Here is an 18,746-nt window from a genome sequence, read left to right as displayed (position 1 = left end):
ATATCGAGAGGATAATTGATTAAAGTGCCTAGATCATTCAAGCTCCGCATATCTATTCTTGATGTTATTAATGGATGGCTGAAGGTTGGTGCATGATTTGCATATTTCCGCATTTGATCTTAATTATCGAGATTATAGTTTTCCGCAAAATTTCTAACAGATATTTATTACAAGAAATTATTTTGTCAATGGATTTATAGATATACAATTAAAGCTATGTTTTCATCATAGAGATTTAAATGGAAGGAGAGAGATTTTAATAAGCAACTTATGATAAATTGTCTAATTAAAGTAGTTATCTACAAGAAATAAAGTGGATTTAGAGTGGTGTCTCGTTCCTTTCTATACTTGATTTTAGTATCCGATTCTTATCCAGATTGCTTAATACGAGACAGGTTACTATGGTTTCAAAAGATGATTATGCTTTTTTTTCTTTGAACATTTTTGATATTATGAAGGCATTGACACAACATATTTTTTTTTAATTTTATTTTCTCATTTCGTTTGCTTTTGCTTCAATTTTTTTATTATATATTTTTGAATCATTTTCTCTAATTAAAATGCCATTCTATCCAAACAAAGCAGACGGACCGACCCCACACAATTACAGTCAAATGCCAAAATAAAAAAATAAAAAAATTATAGGCCATTCCAAGACACCCGGCTTATGTCTATGGTATTCTCAAGCGACTCCTAAACCGGTGGCGAGTCAAAGTAAAATTACCCCATCAACCATTTTCTTTCCAATATGAAAAAAAGAAAAAGAAAAATTCAAACAAGTTGATATTCACCGACCTATGATTTCCCTCACAAAATGAAGACAACTTTTAAGAGCTTTACTTCATTCTCAAACAAAATCGTCGAACTCCTTGCCTTAAACTCTTCCTTTTCCAACATCTTGATTTTTTCTCGTTTTGAAGTCAAAGTAAGAATTGTTAAAAGGATTAATATCTTAAAAACTTTGAGTTAGTACAATTTTTTTGGGGAAAAAACCACGAAAAACCCTAAATTTTGCCTCAAAATGACACATTTACCCCAAACTTTTTTATAACGTGAAAACTCAAAACTTTTCAAATCGTGATACATTTACCCCATTAAGGGCATTTTTGTCTTTTTATTCTGTTTTTTCCTTTTTCTTTTTTTTCTCTTCTTCCCTCTGTCGGCCATGGCGGAGCTGACGGAGGGAAGTCGACGTCTGGTGAGGGTCGCCCTCGCCGCCGTCAGGCAAGGGCGTCGGCGTTGGGATCGAGGCACCCCGCCCAACTCCGCGAGGGTCGTCCTTGCCGGATGCAAGTGAGGGTCGCCCAATGCCGGCGAGGTAGGGATGCCCGCCCGATGCGGGCGAGGGCGGCCCGCCGACGTTGGCGAGGATGGCCCTTGCCAAAGTCGAAGGCGAGGGTAGAGACATCCTCGCTCGATGCAGGCGGGCAGCCCTCCCGGCAACGAGTGAGGACAACGGGGACACCCTCGCCTGTGTCGGGCGAGGGTGCCGGTGTCGCGCGGGCAGCCCTCACCGGATGCCGGCTTCCCTCCGCCAATTGGCCGGTGGAGGGAAGAGAGAAGAAAAAAATTTAAAAATGAAAAGACCAAAATGCCCTATAATTTTGGGGGTAAATGTGTTACATAACAAAAGTTCAGGATTTTTTGTGTCACAAAAAAAAATTGGGGTAAATGTGTCACGGTTGGTAAAGTTCAAGGTTTTTCACGTCATAAAAAAAAAGTTTGGTTTAAATGTGTCACTTTGGACAAAGTTCGGGGTTTTTCGTGACTTTTTCCCTTTATAAATTTACTTCAAACTAATTTTTTGACAACCAAAAACTCCAAATTGATACACTCGAAACAAATTGATACTCCGTCATCTTCTGTCAAATTTTACTATTAAATTTATTAATGTGGATGACACGTGATAATGTGGTATGATGATGTGACAAGTTCATGTGAAAATTCATAGGATAAATATCATGAAAAATTCTAAATTGGTACACTTATGACAATTTTGACGATACTCCTAAGATAAATTTAACAATACACTTGTAACAATTTTGAGATTTTTTGTAGCATTAACCCTATAGATTATTACATGGACTTGCCACGTTACCATGTCATAGTTGATCAATATCAGAGATCTACTAAATAAGGAAATGGTCATCGAAAAACAATGAGGTGAACTCTTTAATGAGTTTAGTAGTTTTTTTTTTTTCGAGAGAATTACCAAAAAAATCCTAAACCTATTGCAATTGTACTAATTTAGTCCTAATTTTTTTTTGGCTAATTTAGTCCTAAACTTTTTATAATTGTGTCAATTCAATCCATCCAGCCAAAATTGGCTGGTGCCGCCGACGTGGACTAGCGAACGCGACGTGGCATTTTTAAATATTTTTTTTCTAATTTTAATATTTTTTTGGAATTTTTTATTTCTTTTTTTCCCATCATCTTCTTTGCCTCCCGGCCGGCCGGAGGTGAGAGCCGGCGAGGGCGAGGCCCCGCTAGATCTAGCGAGGTCAGCCTCGCCGCCACCGGCAAGGGCGAGGCCCCGCCGGGTCGGCGAGCTCGGCCCTCGCCCGGCCGCAGGGCCTCGCCCGGCCAAGGCGAGGGTCCGACCTCACTAGTGGCCGGCGAGGCTCCTCGCTCGCCATCCACAATGCGGCGGCGATTGGAAGCCGCGAGCTCGCTCGCACTCTGGAGGCGCAATTGCAAGGCACGGATTGAGGCAGAGAGAGAGAATGGTTCCAAGCAAGCGCACGCAACTTCAAACGAGAGAGAGAGAGAGGGATAGCCACCTGTAGATCCTCCCGTTGAGGAGGTCGCCTTGCCGGCCACTAGGAGGTCGACCCTCGCCTTGGCCGGGCGAGGCCTGCCGGATCTGCGGGCCGGGCTCGCCGGATCTAGCGGGGCCTCACCCTCACTAGTGGCCTAGGAGGCTGACCTTGCTAGATTTGGCGGGGCCTCGCCCCGCCGGCCCTTACCTCCTGGTCGGGGGGGCAAGCCTCCCCATTGGCTAGCGAGGCTGACCTCACTAGCCTCGCCTCCGCCGATCGGGAGGCAAAGAAGATGATGAGAGGAAAAAAAAAAAAAAGAATTAAAAATTCGAAAAAAAATTAAAAAAAAAATAAAATGTCACGTCGGCGTTCGCCGGTCCACATCACAAACCGCCAATTTTGGTTGGATGGGTCGAATTGACATAATTGTAAAAGGTTTAGAACTAAATTGACCAAACAAAAAATTTAGGACTGAATTGATACAATTGCAATGGATTTAGAATTTTTTGGGTAATCTTCCTGTTTTTTTCCAAAGAAAGAAATAATTTTCTTAGCTGAGAAGTCTACTCCATTGATCACTAGTCACTAGGTTTTTAATGAATACGTGTCTTTGGAAAAAAATGCAAAATCTTTCGACAATTTAAATTATATATAATTGACTTGGGCGCATGACGGTAAGCATTTTGTCCTTATTCGTATAGGAGTCACATAGCTTATATCCTCTACTTCAAGATCTCTTATAGATTCACAAGCTCCTATGTTGAAGTAATTATTATTTTTATTTATAGTGAATTAAATCAAATCAGACAAGATAAGATAAATTACATTGGTGTTACTTGTACGCCAAATAAATTATGACTTTTTCTGCAATTCCCGGGCTCTTTCCACTTTTTAGTGTAATATATATTTCAAATGACAAATTGAATTGATTTTATTAATTTTCAAATATAACAAAAATGATATATGGATAATAAAAGCGAGAAGGCGATGACAATGAAAAGTCGGTTGTTGTCATGACACTTATGAACCCTTTTCCTTTTGCACTTTAAAATTTAGATTAATGCGTCAAAAAATCCTTAAATTTACTCATTCCGACAAAAATACTATCATAAAAATATCGAATTTATAACAGCGTGACTAAAATGCCCCAGATGAAACTATAATAAAAGATAGATATATAAACTTGAGGTTTTTGGGATACAAGGTAGCAGCTATAAGATTTTTGATGACGTAAAAATGGTTAGGATATCTGTGTCATAATATGCATAATTTAAGGTTAATTACGGTATTTGCTCCAAAATTTAAGACGAAAGAAGCTAGAAATATAAGCACGTGTCCGTCGCCTCTCTCATCTTCAACCTTATTCCCCACCCGGCCTCGCCTGAAGCCTGAACTGAGCCTCTAGAAAACCTGTTTTGCGAATCTTCGTGGTGCAAGTGGCGATGGAATCGCATAGAAGCAAGAAACGAGCATCCTCTTCGTCGGAGCGGAGCCGGAATCGAAGCAGCAGAAGGAGAGGACGATCGGACGATTCGGAATCGGAGTCCGAAGACCGCGAGTCGTCGCCGCCGCCCCGGAGCTCCGGCAAGCGCCGAGACAAGGGCAGCGGCAGCGGCAGCCGCAGCCGCCGGAGCCGCAGCCGGAGCCGCCGCAGGAGCCCTAGTCGGTACTCCGACGACTCCGATGGCAGCAGCGGGAGCGACGGGAAGCGCGGCTCCAGGGTTATTACGGAGGAAGAAATCGAGGCGTACAAGGCGAAGCGGGCTCAGAAGAAGGTACGCGCGCCGCCGCGTGCGGTGTCGGTCTTTCGTTGCTTCGATTTTCGTTGTCTTGCTCTGTGATTGATTATCGGCCTTTTGTGATTTGTTCAGGCGATGAGCGTCGCGAAGAAGTTGAAGTCGCAATCAGTCGCTGGATATTCCAACGCCTCGAATCCTTTCGGCGATGCAAACCTCAATGAGAAGTGAGTTTTCGATTCTGATTTGAAGATTGTCCTCGAAGTATTTGTCGGTTCAAGCTTAGTAGCTTTATTATGAGTAAGATTATATGATTTCTTTTTACTGTAGCAAAATTGAAATTGTGTCCGAGAGAAAATAATGTCCCGGTTCCATTTTTTCGATTTCAGTCTTTATATCATATTGCAAAGGGCTGGGCAGGAATAATGTGGCTGGTGCTTCTGAAGGTGAATGCTGATTTTGCCCTTTTCATGAACGGCATGAGCCTTCATTTCTTGGCCATTTTAGATAGGGAACAGCATAATTTTAGTCTATTTTAGTATGAGGAATTAATTTTGCTCTGTGGACAAGAGGAATAGGTTTTAGAGGCACGGTTAAGGAAATATGTTCAGAAAGCCCAGGCTGAGAATAGTGACGAAAAAGACTGGGATGTCTTTAAGGCTTTAAGTCGAACTGTATGGCGTCTGACATGCTTTACAATGTCAACAGATGTGAGCTGTCTACTGGGGGATTGGGAGGTGGGGAAAAAAGTTTAAAGAGTTCTTTTGAATGTTGATTCGAAAGTATTGTCTTCCTCGGAAATAGAGTATTATGGGGATTCGTTGGTTGCTTGTGTTTTCTATGTTATTGCTCCTATGAGATAATGTGGAAAGAAGTTTTCTCTATTACTTCCAAAATGCGATTTTCCAATTGTATGTGAGCTGGAAACTGACCACAGTCTATACTTTTGATTGGTACTCTTCTGTGAGGATAGATTCAACTTTTTAATATGCCCCCTGGTCACTCAACAAAGAGACTATCAGATATAAGCAATTGATGACATCACGAAGTGAACAAAAGGGTTCTTTGTCATTGGTTTAGTTGATATTTGGAAATAGGATTTTTAATCAAATGGGTTTTCTCTTCGTGTGTATGGACTGAAAACTAGCCTTTTCTTTTTTCAATTGTAACCTCAATTGTGAAACCTTCGATTTTACCCTGGCAGTTAGTACTGTCAGTATGGATCCTATTGGGGTGACATGATGACTCAGTGATAATACGATGCTAACTATGCACATCTAATATTGTTCGACGTAGAACTAATCAAAGCAAATTCAATTTTTATTTTAGATCTAAAGCTGCTGTTAAATCTGCTGCTAGGATTGTCGTAAAATGGACAGCAGCTACTAGAACTGTAGTGGATTTGGTTGTTAAACGGTGCATCCCACCTGACACTTTCATATCAATGGTAAATAGTCACAGGACTGGATTCTGAAAATTTCAGTTCCAGCTATCAAATCCGATGGATCCTGTTAGTCGCTGGTTATGGTAGCAGTGATGGATGCTGATCTTACCTTTCTCTGTCTCTTCTTCTAGCTTGTGTTTCAAGAATCAGCTCCACAGTAGTGCCATGTTAGTGCCTACCCAGCTTTCATATTAGTGCTTGATGGTCATAGTGATTAAGTTTTAGAGGCAGGTTATAACTCGAATGTACCTTAAATTTCAAGATGAAACTTTAAGTTTCTGAAGTTTTGTGGTAGAGTTGACAAAATTCTTTAGGTATTTTTGTTTCTTAGTCTTCTGCATCTTTTCAGTTGTAAGCCTATCTCAAAAATCCTTCGTCATGTGTAGTTCTGACCTTGTAAGTTTTCACGAAAGAACCAAAACAAGATGGGGTGCAAATCACATTATAGTTTTTGTTCTTGATGATTATGATATCTGACATAGGGTAAGGAAATTGCAGGTTTGTATGGAAAAAGAAGATTGAGCGTGATGTCTCCCTGGGTGCAGATCTTGACATGTTCTCTATGAAAGCAGAGAAAAAGAGGCAGAAAGAAAGAATGGTATAAAAAAATATAAATTATTTCACGTTATTTGGTTTCTTTTTTTTTTCTTGTAGATATTTTGTTTTCTACACAATCAGTGTGCTTGATGTTTGGCTTTTAGATTTTTATGCAGTGATTCTGGCGAGTTTATTTAGCTAGATACTGAATCATGTGGGTGCAGGAACAGATGATATTTATGTTATTCAACTTTAGCATCATAATTTGATGAAGCATATAAAAAAATATAGTGGATTGTCTACGAAGTTGATGCTGGTGTTTAATGGAATGAAATTAGTGTTTACAGTGGAACTCAGAGATGCATTTGTAACTGGATAATAAATTGAGAAGGCATCAAAATAAAGTGCATAAATATGCAAGGCATAAAGTTCAGGGTGGACTATTTGAATTGTTTTTTGCTTTATCTAGTTCTTTGAAAAAGGTGTTATTCCTCATATGATGCAATGAATCACATAATTTTCTTGCCTACTCCTACCGGTTCCATCTTCTGGGATCTTTTAGATTTTCTTAATGGCCATCTGCCACTTTTATTTGTGCGCTACAAATTCATTAGGGTTTTGTTATGGTTTTTTTGTTGACCTAGTCTTCTTGTTTAGGAATCCGCTATTTCCTGTACTACGCTTCAAATGCATTGCCATTGCAGAGTTAAGTTTTAATTTTCTTAAAAAATTGGTGTTCAAATGCCTTTATGAGATAGTTGGCCTAAGAGTCCTCTCAAAGTTTCTTGACCTTTCAGATGGAGCCCCTTTAACTTCTCTGGTTATGTTGTTACGTTTACTAAGTAGCAATGCTTTTGTATGTCTTAGTCGCTATGAAGTAGAATCCCAAGCTGGTGAGACTTGTGGCTTTTAATTATACATTAGTTGGCATTTTCTTTCTTTTCATAGTTATGTTACTAAACCTATGTAATCCAACTTAATCGTTTAGGTTTAACAGCATACCTCTAGAATCTGATTTAAAGGACGACTGCATCCCGATTTTTCATCCATTCAATGTCCACACACACGCACACGCACACACACACAAAAACAAAAGGGCACCTTGACATTCCTTTTGCATTTTGCTTTATCCATAAACAAGTGGTGCTAGGTCAGGGCTGAGGCTTTTGGATTTCTTATGTAAAGCACTTTTGACCGAAGACACAAATGATTGAACCATTATGTTCTTTCGGGCAACATAATGTTGGAATTATCTTGCGTTCTTTCCTACATCGAGCATTCCAATTATATGCTTTTTCTCTGAGGCTATCGAATTACATTTGGATCTTTAGGTCATGCATCTTTCATTATGTTGTTTGAGCCTTGAGTGATCTTTTCTTAGCATTAGTGCATGGATAATTTATTCTTTCATCCTTGCACTCGACAGTCCTATGCATTTGGTGGAAGGTTTTTGTATTCAAGTTTACTTCTTTATACTTTCCCTTTGGTGAGATCAACTTATTTAGACTTGTTTCCACTTTCTATATGCAAAAAATTACTTATTAACTTTCCTGCCAATAGGGAAAAAATTAGTTTAGATTTGAAAGAGACTTTAATATTGATTTATTAATAGGTTTTCAAGGATAGGTAGTGCTGTATGAAATAAATGTGAAGTCTTTCATTCTAGAAAGCTGAAAGTCTTGAAGTAAATGTTTCTCTAATCACACCCTTGCTTGTTTTTGCTTGTTATTCAGGCAGAGATTGAGAAAGTGAAGAAGAGAAGGGAAGAAAGAGCGATTGAAAAGGCTCAGCATGAGGAGGAAATGGTATGTTTGGTGCAGGCACCAAAGCAAGATTTCTCCTGTTAAATTGGTGATGGGCGTGCAACTCTAGAACTTTTACTGGTACAGAGAGATGATTTCTATATTTCTGCTTTCTGCAGGCAATGCTAGCCAGAGAGCGTGCTCGAGCAGAGTTTCAAGATTGGGAGAAGAAAGAAGAGGAGGTATGGCTACTGGTTATTCTGTATTTCAAGCTCTCCATCTCCTGTGGTCTAGTCTTCAGAGGCATCATTTTGACAATTGTTTTTCTCAATATGGTGAGTCTTTCACACATTTTCTCTTGCAGTTTCATTTTGATCAAAGCAAAGTCAGGTCGGACATCAGATTGCGTGAAGGGCGTGCAAAAGCAATTGATATTTTATCAAAGCACCTCAATGGTTCAGATGATCTGGATATTGAATTGAATGAACCTTACATGGTCTTCAAGGTGAAAATTTAATTTATTCTAACGTTAAACTGCCCATTCTGACAGACATTGTGCTTCTTTGCCTTGCCTACTTGTATTTCATTTTCTTTGAAAAGCTAAATGATTTGTTACATATACAAGGTACTGAAGAGGTACTCTTCTAAGTAAATTTATGAAAAGAGAGTATGCTAATAACTATGATTAGAAACGAAAAGTCTCTCTTTTGTTAATACAAACTCAACTTCTGTAATGTCACCCTATATCTAGTTGCTCTTAAAGGATAGAGCTTTCCCCACCCCCGAAACAAGTCTAGAAATTGGAGGAGGAATAGGACATAACAGGGTTCTCTCATTTTTGTCATTGATAAAGCAAATGCCTTTCGAAGCCCTGAGCTACTTGCTTACTTAAAAGCTCATGCCTCCTGCATACTGTTCCTGTTAAGATGCCCTCTTAAAGGGCCTCCATACAGCGAAAGTCACTGAGATTATCTATTTGAGATAAAATGCTTAAGATTAAAAATCTTTTAAAGAGGGAATTCAGTAAGGGTTGAAAAATGTCATTCAGCATTAATCACCTCCTACGCTTCTTTTTACCTTGCCCAACACAAGTAGCTTATACATCTAATCAAAAAGTTGTTTTACTTGCCACTTTTGAGCCATCCGTGTACATGAATAGCTTCACTGAATTACCTCTGTACATGTTTTTGGAAAGCAACAATATACCCTCCTAATCTGTGGCTAACCTGAAAATGTCAGGGGATGGATTCTCCCTGTAGGTATCTCCAAAGAAATGTATAAAATGAGAAGTCGTTGTGTTGTTTGTTATCCTGAAAGTATTCAAAATAAATTTTTGATAAGTTGAATTTGGAGGGGCTTATTATTATGGTAGCTTAGCTGTCCTCACCACTGCGTTTGATTCAGGGATTAACTGTGAAAGAAATGGAAGAGCTTCGTGGTGACATCAAAATGCATCTTGATTTGGACACAGAGACACCGACGCATGTTGAATATTGGAAGGTAATATGCTTTTTAGAAGTTTTCGTCGAATGGGTTAGAGATTCATTTAATGTCTGATAGTCATTGTGTGACTCACTTCTCAGCATCCTTGATTTTGGTATCTGTCCTAGTTATTGAAATGCTATATGAGCTCTATGAGATCATTGACACTTAACATGGTTGTTTGTCCTTTGAGCAGTTGAAGGATGTTACCTGAAAGTAGTGTCTAGAAGGTGGATAGTTCAGATTAGCATATGAAAAGCTAACCTTCTGGGTCTATAGTTTCTTATTTCTTTATCTTACTGAGCAGGCACTTCTGGTGGTTTGTGATTGGGAGCTGGCAGAAGCTAGGAAAAAGGATGTACTCGATCGAGCTAGAGTGCGTGGGGAGGAGCCTCCTGCTGAGTTGCTTGCAGAAGAAAGGGGTATGCATTCTAGCATCGAAGCAGATGTAAGGGATTATCTGCATAAGAAGACCTACCGAGAATTGGAGGATATACATGCTGGTGTTGAGACTCAGTTGCGTTCTGGCACAGCTAAGGTCGTGGAGTTTTGGGAGGTTATCCTCAAACGTATCCACATATACAAAGCAAAGGTATTTTTATTTTGATGTTCTTTCATTGTTGAGAATGTATAATTGGTACATCAATTTTGACTGATCAAAACATAGGCTTTTTTGAAAGAATTTCATGCGAAAATGTTGCGTAAGCATCTTCAACGCCTGGAGCAGCCTGTGGATGTCGTTGACAATCCAGAAACTGCTAATGTCCTCAGTCCTATACAAGAAGAAGATTTGCCTGATGGTATGTCTCTGTCTGATAATAACTAATCTATAGAAATCTTGTTTTGCCTTTTAGTTCAGGCTGGGTACTAAGTTATCATTTCCATGGTTTTGATGTTTAGATGAAGGATCAATGTCCCCAGAACCCTTACCTAAAGAAGAGATGATGGAGTCTGAAGAGGAGGCTGGATCATTTTCTCCGCAACTGCTGCATGGTGATGAAACTGAAGAGGCCATTGACCCTGAAGAGGACAGGGCTGCACTGGTAACTTCCTTTGCTCCCTGCAGACTACTGAGTGCAAAGTGAGTAAAGGTGTGCATCTAACCCATGGTTTCTGTTATATATTCTTAGGAACGGAAAAGAATGGAGGTACTGGAAGAACAACAAAGACGGATGCAGGAAGTAATGGCATCAAAGCCAGCTCCATCAGAAGATAATTTTGAATTGAAGGCCATCAAAGCCATGGGAGCCATGGAGGAAGGTGATGCGGTTTTTGGCACTGGTGCGGAGGTGAACCTGGACTCACAGGTGCTTCATGTCTCCCCTTTTCTCGACTAGTTTTGACTTTTTCATGTCATATTTTTCCTCAGATAACCTGATCCTTGAATTTATCCATGTGGATGCAGGTTTATTGGTGGCATGATAAGTATCGACCGAGAAAACCAAAATATTTCAACCGTGTCCACACTGGATATGAGTGGAATAAGTACAATCAAACGCATTACGATCACGATAATCCACCTCCAAAGATCGTGCAAGGGTATAAATTCAATATCTTTTACCCTGACCTTGTCGACAAAATTAAGGCCCCAACATACACGATTGAAAAGGATGGGAATAGCGCAGAGACGTGTATCATCCGGTTCCACGCCGGGCCCCCATATGAGGACATTGTGAGTCTACTTTATCAGAAAATTACCTTTATGCATTCGTATACCTTTTGGCTGTCATATGATTCACATACTGCTGGTATGCTGCAGGCTTTTAGGATCGTGAACAAAGAATGGGAATATTCGCACAAGAAGGGCTTCAAATGCACTTTTGAAAGAGGGATTCTACATGTTTATTTCAACTTCAAACGTTACCGCTACCGTCGATGAACAGTTTTGTCTTTTTCAATGGAAACCATAAATGAACGGTTACTACTTGTTTTGACTCTTCTCTGACACTGGGAATTGCCAGCGGGATGTGTAATCTAACGTTTTAAGCTTAAACTAGTAATGTGATGACCATTTCAGGAGCTAGGAGACCAAATTTTATATCATGGCATATTCATTTAACAGTCTGGTAATACTCGCTGGACAGCTATTTTACTTACTACCTTGTAATGGTTGTATTTGTTATTGATACAGGTTGTTGTGTTTAGTTGCATTAAATGTACAATGTTATCGACATTTGCTTCCTAAGAATATGCGAGGCAGCTGCATAACACAATTATAGTTGATATTTGCTTCATGGTTATTAAATTGTCGCTGATGGATATTCAATTGATTAATTTAGCATGAATTCCAAAAAAATGTCAATTTCACTTAAAGCAATATGTGAAATCTCAAAATTGAAGTAAACGATACTGAAGAACAATTCCAAATGTGGTTTGTTTTGTACAAGCAATTAAAGGAGTACTAGGATGTGGCAACCTATCTCTACAGGCACCCACGATACCGTTTTTGAACACTGAGCCAATAACGAGGAGTTCATTTAGAAAAGGCAGACTCTATTTCCGCAACCGAGAAGTCTTCTCGCCCTACTGTCTCGAACTCTGTACTTGGATTAGGATAATTTGCCCGACAATTGATTGGCAATCGACATTTATGTTCATAGAAAGTAATAATATATATATATATATATATATATATATATATATATATAAAAATTTTATAGAATTGTTGTCATTTGTTCTAAAAACTTAAATTATTAAATGATTTCATAATTTAATATTTAAAAATCTCTTCACAAGGAAAATTGTCTAGAAAGTTATAAATCTATTATACGACAACTAATTTAGTTATAAGATTAAGCTAATTTAGTCTTAAACATTTTAATGACTAACCAATTTGATCATAAACATTTTGACGATTTGTCAATTTAATTATAAAGATTTTAACAATTTGTTAATTTAGTTATTTTGGTCAATTTTGATTAAAAATTGCTATGTCGATGATTTAGTCATAATCGATCAATGCCAGTGCTGACATGTATAATTTTTATTTTTATTTTTTCATTTCTTTTATTTTGTGTTTTTCCATCTTCCTTTGCCTAGGTGACAAGTAAGGGTTGGCAAGGCTTGACCTTGGCAATCTCTAGTGAGCTGGTAAGTGTCGAGCCTCACCAGCCATATCCAGGGCTTGACAACCCACTGAGGAAGAAGAGGGAAAAAGAGATAAAAGAAAGAAATTAAAAGACAAAAAAAAGGAAAAATAATAAAAAAAATGTAAAAATTATTTAAGCTAGTGTTGGCCGTGCTAGTGACAAGAGAGGCAATAAAATGTAAGCTCCTCCCTTTACCACTGTTTTTTGTCATACTCTATTCATATTTTAATCCCTCATTTTCAGACTTTTACTTTACCTTCTTGCAGAGCGTGAGAATCAAAACTCACATTTGAAATTAAATTGTCATCACCCCAACCCTCTTAAGAAGGTAGAGATTTGAACCATCCACCTCTCCTTTTTATATTGGAAAGGTGGGACAAAACCCGTGGTTACCACTGGGGTTTACTAGACCTAGATTTTTTTTTTTTTTTTGGCCCATCTACCTAATTTGATAGGGAATATTTCTTGTCATTCTACATTTCAATAAGGCCCAGCCTGCCAGCAATACAAATCCTCACATTTCTTCATTTTTCAATTTTATCTCCACATTTTTAGGTTATCAATATAAATCCACCATTTCACTCAAAATCTATCTTGACACTACATTGTCCCTACAAAAAATATAGTTTAATTACCCTTTTCTCTTAGCATTATGTATTACAAGGCACTTATGAAGGTAATATTTTCTTTAAAAGGGTCTAATTTGAGATTTTTATTAAAATTAATTCAAAAAATTTATATGAAATTAAAATTGCTGATATGAAGAGGTATTACAATTTGCTAACTCAAAAGATGAAAATGGAAGAAAAGGGGTGGGAAAAAATAAAGCAAAGGATGAAAACTAAAAGCCGAGGCAAAATGGGAACGCGGGAAAGATTTAATGGACTATTCCCTCTCATAAGTAGTGGCAAAGGGTCTAGGATAGATTTAAAGCAGATTTGGACAATTGAACATTTTTCTAATAAGAAGAAAAAGTCTGGATAAAATTGAAAATTATTTACACGAATAGCACTTATTTTGCCATTTGGACTTTCAAGAGTTATCATTGATATTGTGGCTGAGCTGTTCAGGATAAGTTGGGCCAGCAATATGTAAAATTTAAAATGAATGTAAAAGAAAATTTTCAGTATTGTGAACATGTCATTCCGCTAGTGCAACAAACGGGTGAAATAGGTAAAACAAGTGAGACTCATGTGCAAAGATGATTAACTTTGTTCAAACATTCAAGCGACTATAGGTGAAAAAACACTTTCAAAAGCATGGTTTACCCAACAACACATAACAACACTTTTTGGCAAGTAAGTTCATTCGAGGACTGATTTAATTTTTTATTTATTTATTTGGTGGGAAACTCTAACAAGCTTATGTGGATGGCCCAATATGAACTTCGCTGCACTGCGGAAACACTAGTTTTTCCCCACCTGAGGGAAGATAATTTGGGTCCACCGCCTGAATCAAAAGAACATGCTGATCTTGACCTAAGTTATCGGTCTAGTGGTCATGGATGCTGTGGGATATCTTCGCCTCAAATCAAAAAGGATTTTTTTCGCAAGGGCACCGGAGTTCGCTGGACTATGTGCATCGTGCCTGTCCATTTCGTGGGTCCTCCATATAGTGTCCACATGAGATTCGCTATGTTCATGATGGACCCGAGTAGTGGACCGGGGACGAAGGAATAAGTTTTCCCCGACATAAGAAGTAGAATTTTTAGGCATCAAAGGAAAAATCACTAAAGAGTATGTTTAGCTTGCTATCAGGAAAATCCAACCAGTCTATACTTTTATATGTTTGTGTGCCCCCGTCATTTTCCAAGCGTTTGGTGGGCTACGCTTTCTTCTAATAATGTTGTCACAAAAGTTTCTCACTGTTTTGATGCGTTTGTCTTTATTGTAGTATTTGGAGAAGCTGCCATCATAACTTTAGGTGGGGCGCAAGATTGCTTGTCTCCACCCCCGGAAAAAGCTGTGGGGACAATGATAGTCTTTCACGAAAGAATTCATGGATCAAATCTCCTTTGCTTTTGACTAATGCCATTCTGATAACTTTTGTTTTGTCAATTCCAGCCAGTAGAAAGAAAGAAACAATTCGGCATGTGTCTGGTTCTAAGTGAAGCAAAAATATATGCCAATCCTGCTTTTCTCGCTGGTGTTGGATATGTCCCCTTTCGTGCTCCTGCATTAACCGACGAGGAACTTTAGAAAAATCTTTGTTTCGAAGTTGGAGCACCCCAAAATTGGGGAGGAGTGGCATGCGCGAGTATAAATGCGCGAGTCATACTACTATTGGAGTTATTGCACTGATTCGAGTCACGTCGCACTAGCGTCACACATATGATTATATTTAAGATGGTCATGATGTCGTGGTAGTGACGATGTGGTAATAGCCGATCAATCATTACTGTCCATGTACTTCGACACTACATGTGCAATGCAACCCACTTCTAATTAGCTTGTTATGCCATTTGTTACTATTAAGGGATATAGTTGTCACCTATAATGCATCTGCCAAAACGAGGGTTTTGATATTTCAATGGATAATTTTCCCTTCAGGGCTTGCTTCTTCAATTGATTTACATTAATTCCTTGACCACCTTAGCGTATCTGCTTTTAGCCAAATCTACTTTCACCGACAGAAGTGCTTTTCCAGTCATTTTTCGTTTATTCATACAGTTGATCCCCTAGCCTGCTGTGCTGCCTCTCCCTAGTCCCTTTCCAGAACCAAATCACAAAAATCATGATGTCTTAGAGACAACAGAGCATGCCTAGTTCATTGCCTCCCCGTATTAGCTGGATAAAAAACAAAGGACAGAACCAAGAAAGCTTTGGATCTTATGTACAGACAAGGAAAATAAGAACAAAAAAGAAAGAAACATAAAAGAAAGCAGAGTTAATACTTAAAAGTCTATCTATGAACTCATCTTTTATCATGCCAAAGTTACAAGACCCTCAAAAGATTCCAACAATCTCAGATGAGATCCCCAGGTCCACATTTCAATGGATCATACTTTCTGCTCAAAGCTTTGCATCTGATCCTTTAGCTTTCCCTCATTTTTCTCCTGACCCACCGAATCTATATTCCTCAGACTGCTTTCTTATCGAAACCGCTTAGCGCTGTCGTTTCCGCCACATCAGCAACGCTCCATCTCCTTTTCTGATGTGAATATTCAAGATGACAGCTTTCTATTGACATGGCGGACAAAAAAACAGCATGAAATTAAGTTCCATCCGATGATTGCGGTCCCATCAACTCCAGATCACCCTGCCGGTCGGCCTGACGTACAGTTTGGATGATGCACTCGAGTTCTTTGACAACATCCGTCATGCTTGGTCTGTCCTGCTTCTTGTCCCCGAGACAGGCGAATGCCAGCTCCGAGAAGAGCTTCACACTGTTCAATATATCAGTAGAAGGTTCCGTCACAAGCAACTTCCTGTCTATAACTCCCATCAGATCCCCATTTTTAGCTCGTTGGCTGACAAAGATGGCCAAGTTGACATCGTCCTCGTTTCGAGTGAAGTCGATTGCCTTCTGTGAGGTCAGAAGCTCGAGCAGCACAATACCAAAGCTGTACACGTCGCTCTTGTCAGTCAGCTGGTAGTTGCGGTAGTATTCCGGGTCCAAATAGCCTAGTGTTCCTTGAGCACATGTTGAAACGTGGCTTAGACCTGGCTGGGCAAACCTCGAGAGCCCGAAATCTGCAACTTTCACGTTGAAGTCATTGTCCAATAAGATATTTGTGGATTTGACATCTCTGTGGTAAATGGGCGTGTACGCTGCGGAATGGAGATAAGTTAGTGCCTCTGCAGTCTGCAGAGCGATTTTAAGCCTCGTCATCCAGTCTAGAAATGTCGACCTCTTTCCGTGCAAATGGTCATGGAGCGTCCCATTTGCGATATACTCATAAACCATCAATGGCACGTCAGCTTCTATGCAACAACCGAGGGGCTTAACTAGGTTCTTGTGATTGACTTGAGATAGTATCCCGACTTCATTCAGCACCTGCTGTGTGCTCTTGATATTCCCCACTTTAGCCGACTTAATGGCCACGAGAGTCCCATCTGGAAGTTCGCCTCTGTAGACCTCTCCAAATCCGCCACTTCCCAGGAGCCGGTCTCTCGAGAAATTGCTAGTTGCTTTCTTCAACTCCTTCAAGCTGAACATCCTGGCAGATTTCCCACAGTTGCTCGACTTCAACATTTCTTCTCTCGCCTTAGCCAGTTTCGCCCTATTCGATAGCCTGTAGGACTTTCTTAGGGTGATAGTAGCTGCTACTATGGTTAGGCAAAGAAAACAAATTACACCGATCGATATCTTTATAGCGAGGGTTGAATAAGTATGTTTCTTTGTCTTCAAGCAAGTCCCTAGAGTGCGGTCGCGAAAGTAACCTTTGTTGCAGAGGCAGCGCAGGGGACCATCTGGTGCAACTCCAGAGCACTTGGAGTTTGGAGAGCAATCTTGCTGCGACCTACAGAGAGGTTCAGGTGGAGTGGCCCACTGTACTTCGAGACCCTCTTCCCATTGATTGGGCGGTTTAAGCGGGTCCAAATGAAGGATGCTCCTGAATGCTCGACAACCCGAACTGTGGAGCCGGATCTTGTAAGCGGAAGGCATGCCGCCGGCAACGAATGTGCAACATGGGTCTAGATCGCTGGCGCATTGAGCTGCTCGGGCTTTGTCCATACGTCCCGAGCTCTCCAGGTAGCGGTGGCAGAGACTCGAGGAAGTGCAGTTGAGAGGAGAGACAAGAAGCCGAGGTGAGCAGTTGAAGAAAAAGATCGTATTCGACGAAGTTACATTGAAGGGGAGAGTTTGATTCAACCAGAGGCCTTCGCTAACTAGTGCGTCACGGGTGACACACGAGTTGCTGATCCAAGGTGACGGTTGCACGACCATCCGTTGAGAGGAAGCGATGATCCGAATCACCAGATAGGAGCTTCCGTTGAGTGCGTTGAAGAAAAGTTTTTGCGACCCGGCATCGCAGTGGAGCGAGTAATCCGGATTGCCACAGGCTGGACTGGTACTCAGAGGGTAGGGGATACTCATGGAGCCACAGCTTGGGCATGTCTTTTGTGTAGAACACTGATGGAAAAGGCAAAGATGAACTATCAAAAATCCACAGAGCAGGCCTAGTTTATGACTAGGCCTTGGCTTTGGCATTATCATTGTTGCATGCAAAGGAGGAGGAGAAAGTTATGAATTGTGATGCTACAACGAAGGCGGAGGATTGGGTAGATATAGAGTTTAGAACGGGAATAAAGTGGGTGAAAAATTTAAAAATTCTAAAGTGGGCACAGGAATCTAGGGTCACTGAAACTTTTTGTCCTAGGGGAAATCTGATTCCCCTCGCATTCTTTGGAAGTGATGTTCAAGAAGTATGATCCTTTGAAAGGAAAAGATTTGTCCAGAAATGGCTTTGTTCCTAATTTATGGGGATCAATGCTTTTTCTTTGATCATACTATGGAGGAGAAAGTATCAGTGGTTAGCAACTACCCCACCATCCGCTAATGTGGTAGGCATTTTTTTTTTCCTCACAGCCGGTAAAAACTTGACATTTGTCAACAGTGCGACATCACAATGTTGCCAATAGTTAATGAGGGATAAGTCAATGGCTCAGTGGCCGCTGCACTACCAATAGTTTGTGATGCTCTGAACATTTTCTTCTCATATAGTATAAACGTGCATAAGCAAGAAATGTTTCTCAAATTTCATGGAGAGAATCGCAAGACTAAGGTGACAAAAAGTGCAGTAGACAAACCGTGGGTTGATAACATAATTTGTATGTCATTGTTGCCATGCAATGAGAGAATTCAGTCAGTTATCACTTAAAAAAAAGGGCTGAAGACCACCTTCTTCCATTCATTTTGCTACTTAGCTCTCTAATATCAGCTGCCGCGACACAATGGATATGCTTCTCTATGTGAGATCTGGAAGAGAAGTTATAGGAAAGGTAATTCTACAT

At 39.9% G+C, this 18,746-nt stretch overlaps 2 protein-coding genes across 2 annotated transcripts; one reads left to right on the top strand and one right to left on the bottom strand.

Moving 5' to 3' along the window:
* Window positions 1-4,107: 4,107 nt before the first annotated feature.
* On the top strand, window positions 4,108-11,824 carry LOC104425931 (cactin). Its single transcript, XM_010038806.3, has 13 exons — window positions 4,108-4,534; window positions 4,631-4,722; window positions 6,438-6,537; window positions 8,210-8,281; window positions 8,398-8,460; window positions 8,583-8,723; window positions 9,623-9,718; window positions 10,008-10,292; window positions 10,368-10,500; window positions 10,601-10,743; window positions 10,831-11,007; window positions 11,106-11,372; window positions 11,460-11,824. The coding sequence occupies exons 1-13, from the start codon at window positions 4,202-4,204 to the stop codon at window positions 11,577-11,579; spliced, it is 2,022 nt and encodes a 673-aa protein (XP_010037108.2). The 5' UTR covers window positions 4,108-4,201; the 3' UTR covers window positions 11,580-11,824.
* A 3,706-nt stretch (window positions 11,825-15,530) lies between these two features.
* On the bottom strand, window positions 15,531-18,121 carry LOC104425930 (wall-associated receptor kinase-like 20). Its single transcript, XM_039304479.1, has one exon. It carries the CDS (start codon window positions 17,947-17,949, stop codon window positions 16,003-16,005), a length of 1,947 nt encoding a protein of 648 aa, XP_039160413.1. The 5' UTR covers window positions 17,950-18,121; the 3' UTR covers window positions 15,531-16,002.
* Window positions 18,122-18,746: the final 625 nt, after the last annotated feature.

This window comes from Eucalyptus grandis, chromosome 11 (genome assembly GCF_016545825.1).
Source record: "Eucalyptus grandis isolate ANBG69807.140 chromosome 11, ASM1654582v1, whole genome shotgun sequence".
In the NCBI taxonomy this organism is placed as follows: domain Eukaryota; kingdom Viridiplantae; phylum Streptophyta; class Magnoliopsida; order Myrtales; family Myrtaceae; genus Eucalyptus; species Eucalyptus grandis.
Note: the sequence above shows the minus strand (reverse complement) of the source record. Positions and strands in the feature narration are given on the sequence as shown.

What these genes read in the sequence shown, in the direction of transcription:
- LOC104425931 (XM_010038806.3), top strand. Translation starts at nt 4,202, where the DNA reads ATGGAATCGCATAGAAGCAAGAAACGAGCATCCTCTTCGTCGGAGCGG. An exon ending in AACCTTACATGGTCTTCAAG is followed by an intron (nt 8,724 to 9,622) that starts GTGAAAATTTAA and finishes CGTTTGATTCAG; the next exon opens with GGATTAACTGTGAAAGAAAT. An exon ending in AAGAGGACAGGGCTGCACTG is followed by an intron (nt 10,744 to 10,830) that starts GTAACTTCCTTT and finishes ATATATTCTTAG; the next exon opens with GAACGGAAAAGAATGGAGGT.
- LOC104425930 (XM_039304479.1), bottom strand. Translation starts at nt 17,949, where the DNA reads ATGATAATGCCAAAGCCAAGGCCTAGTCATAAACTAGGCCTGCTCTGT.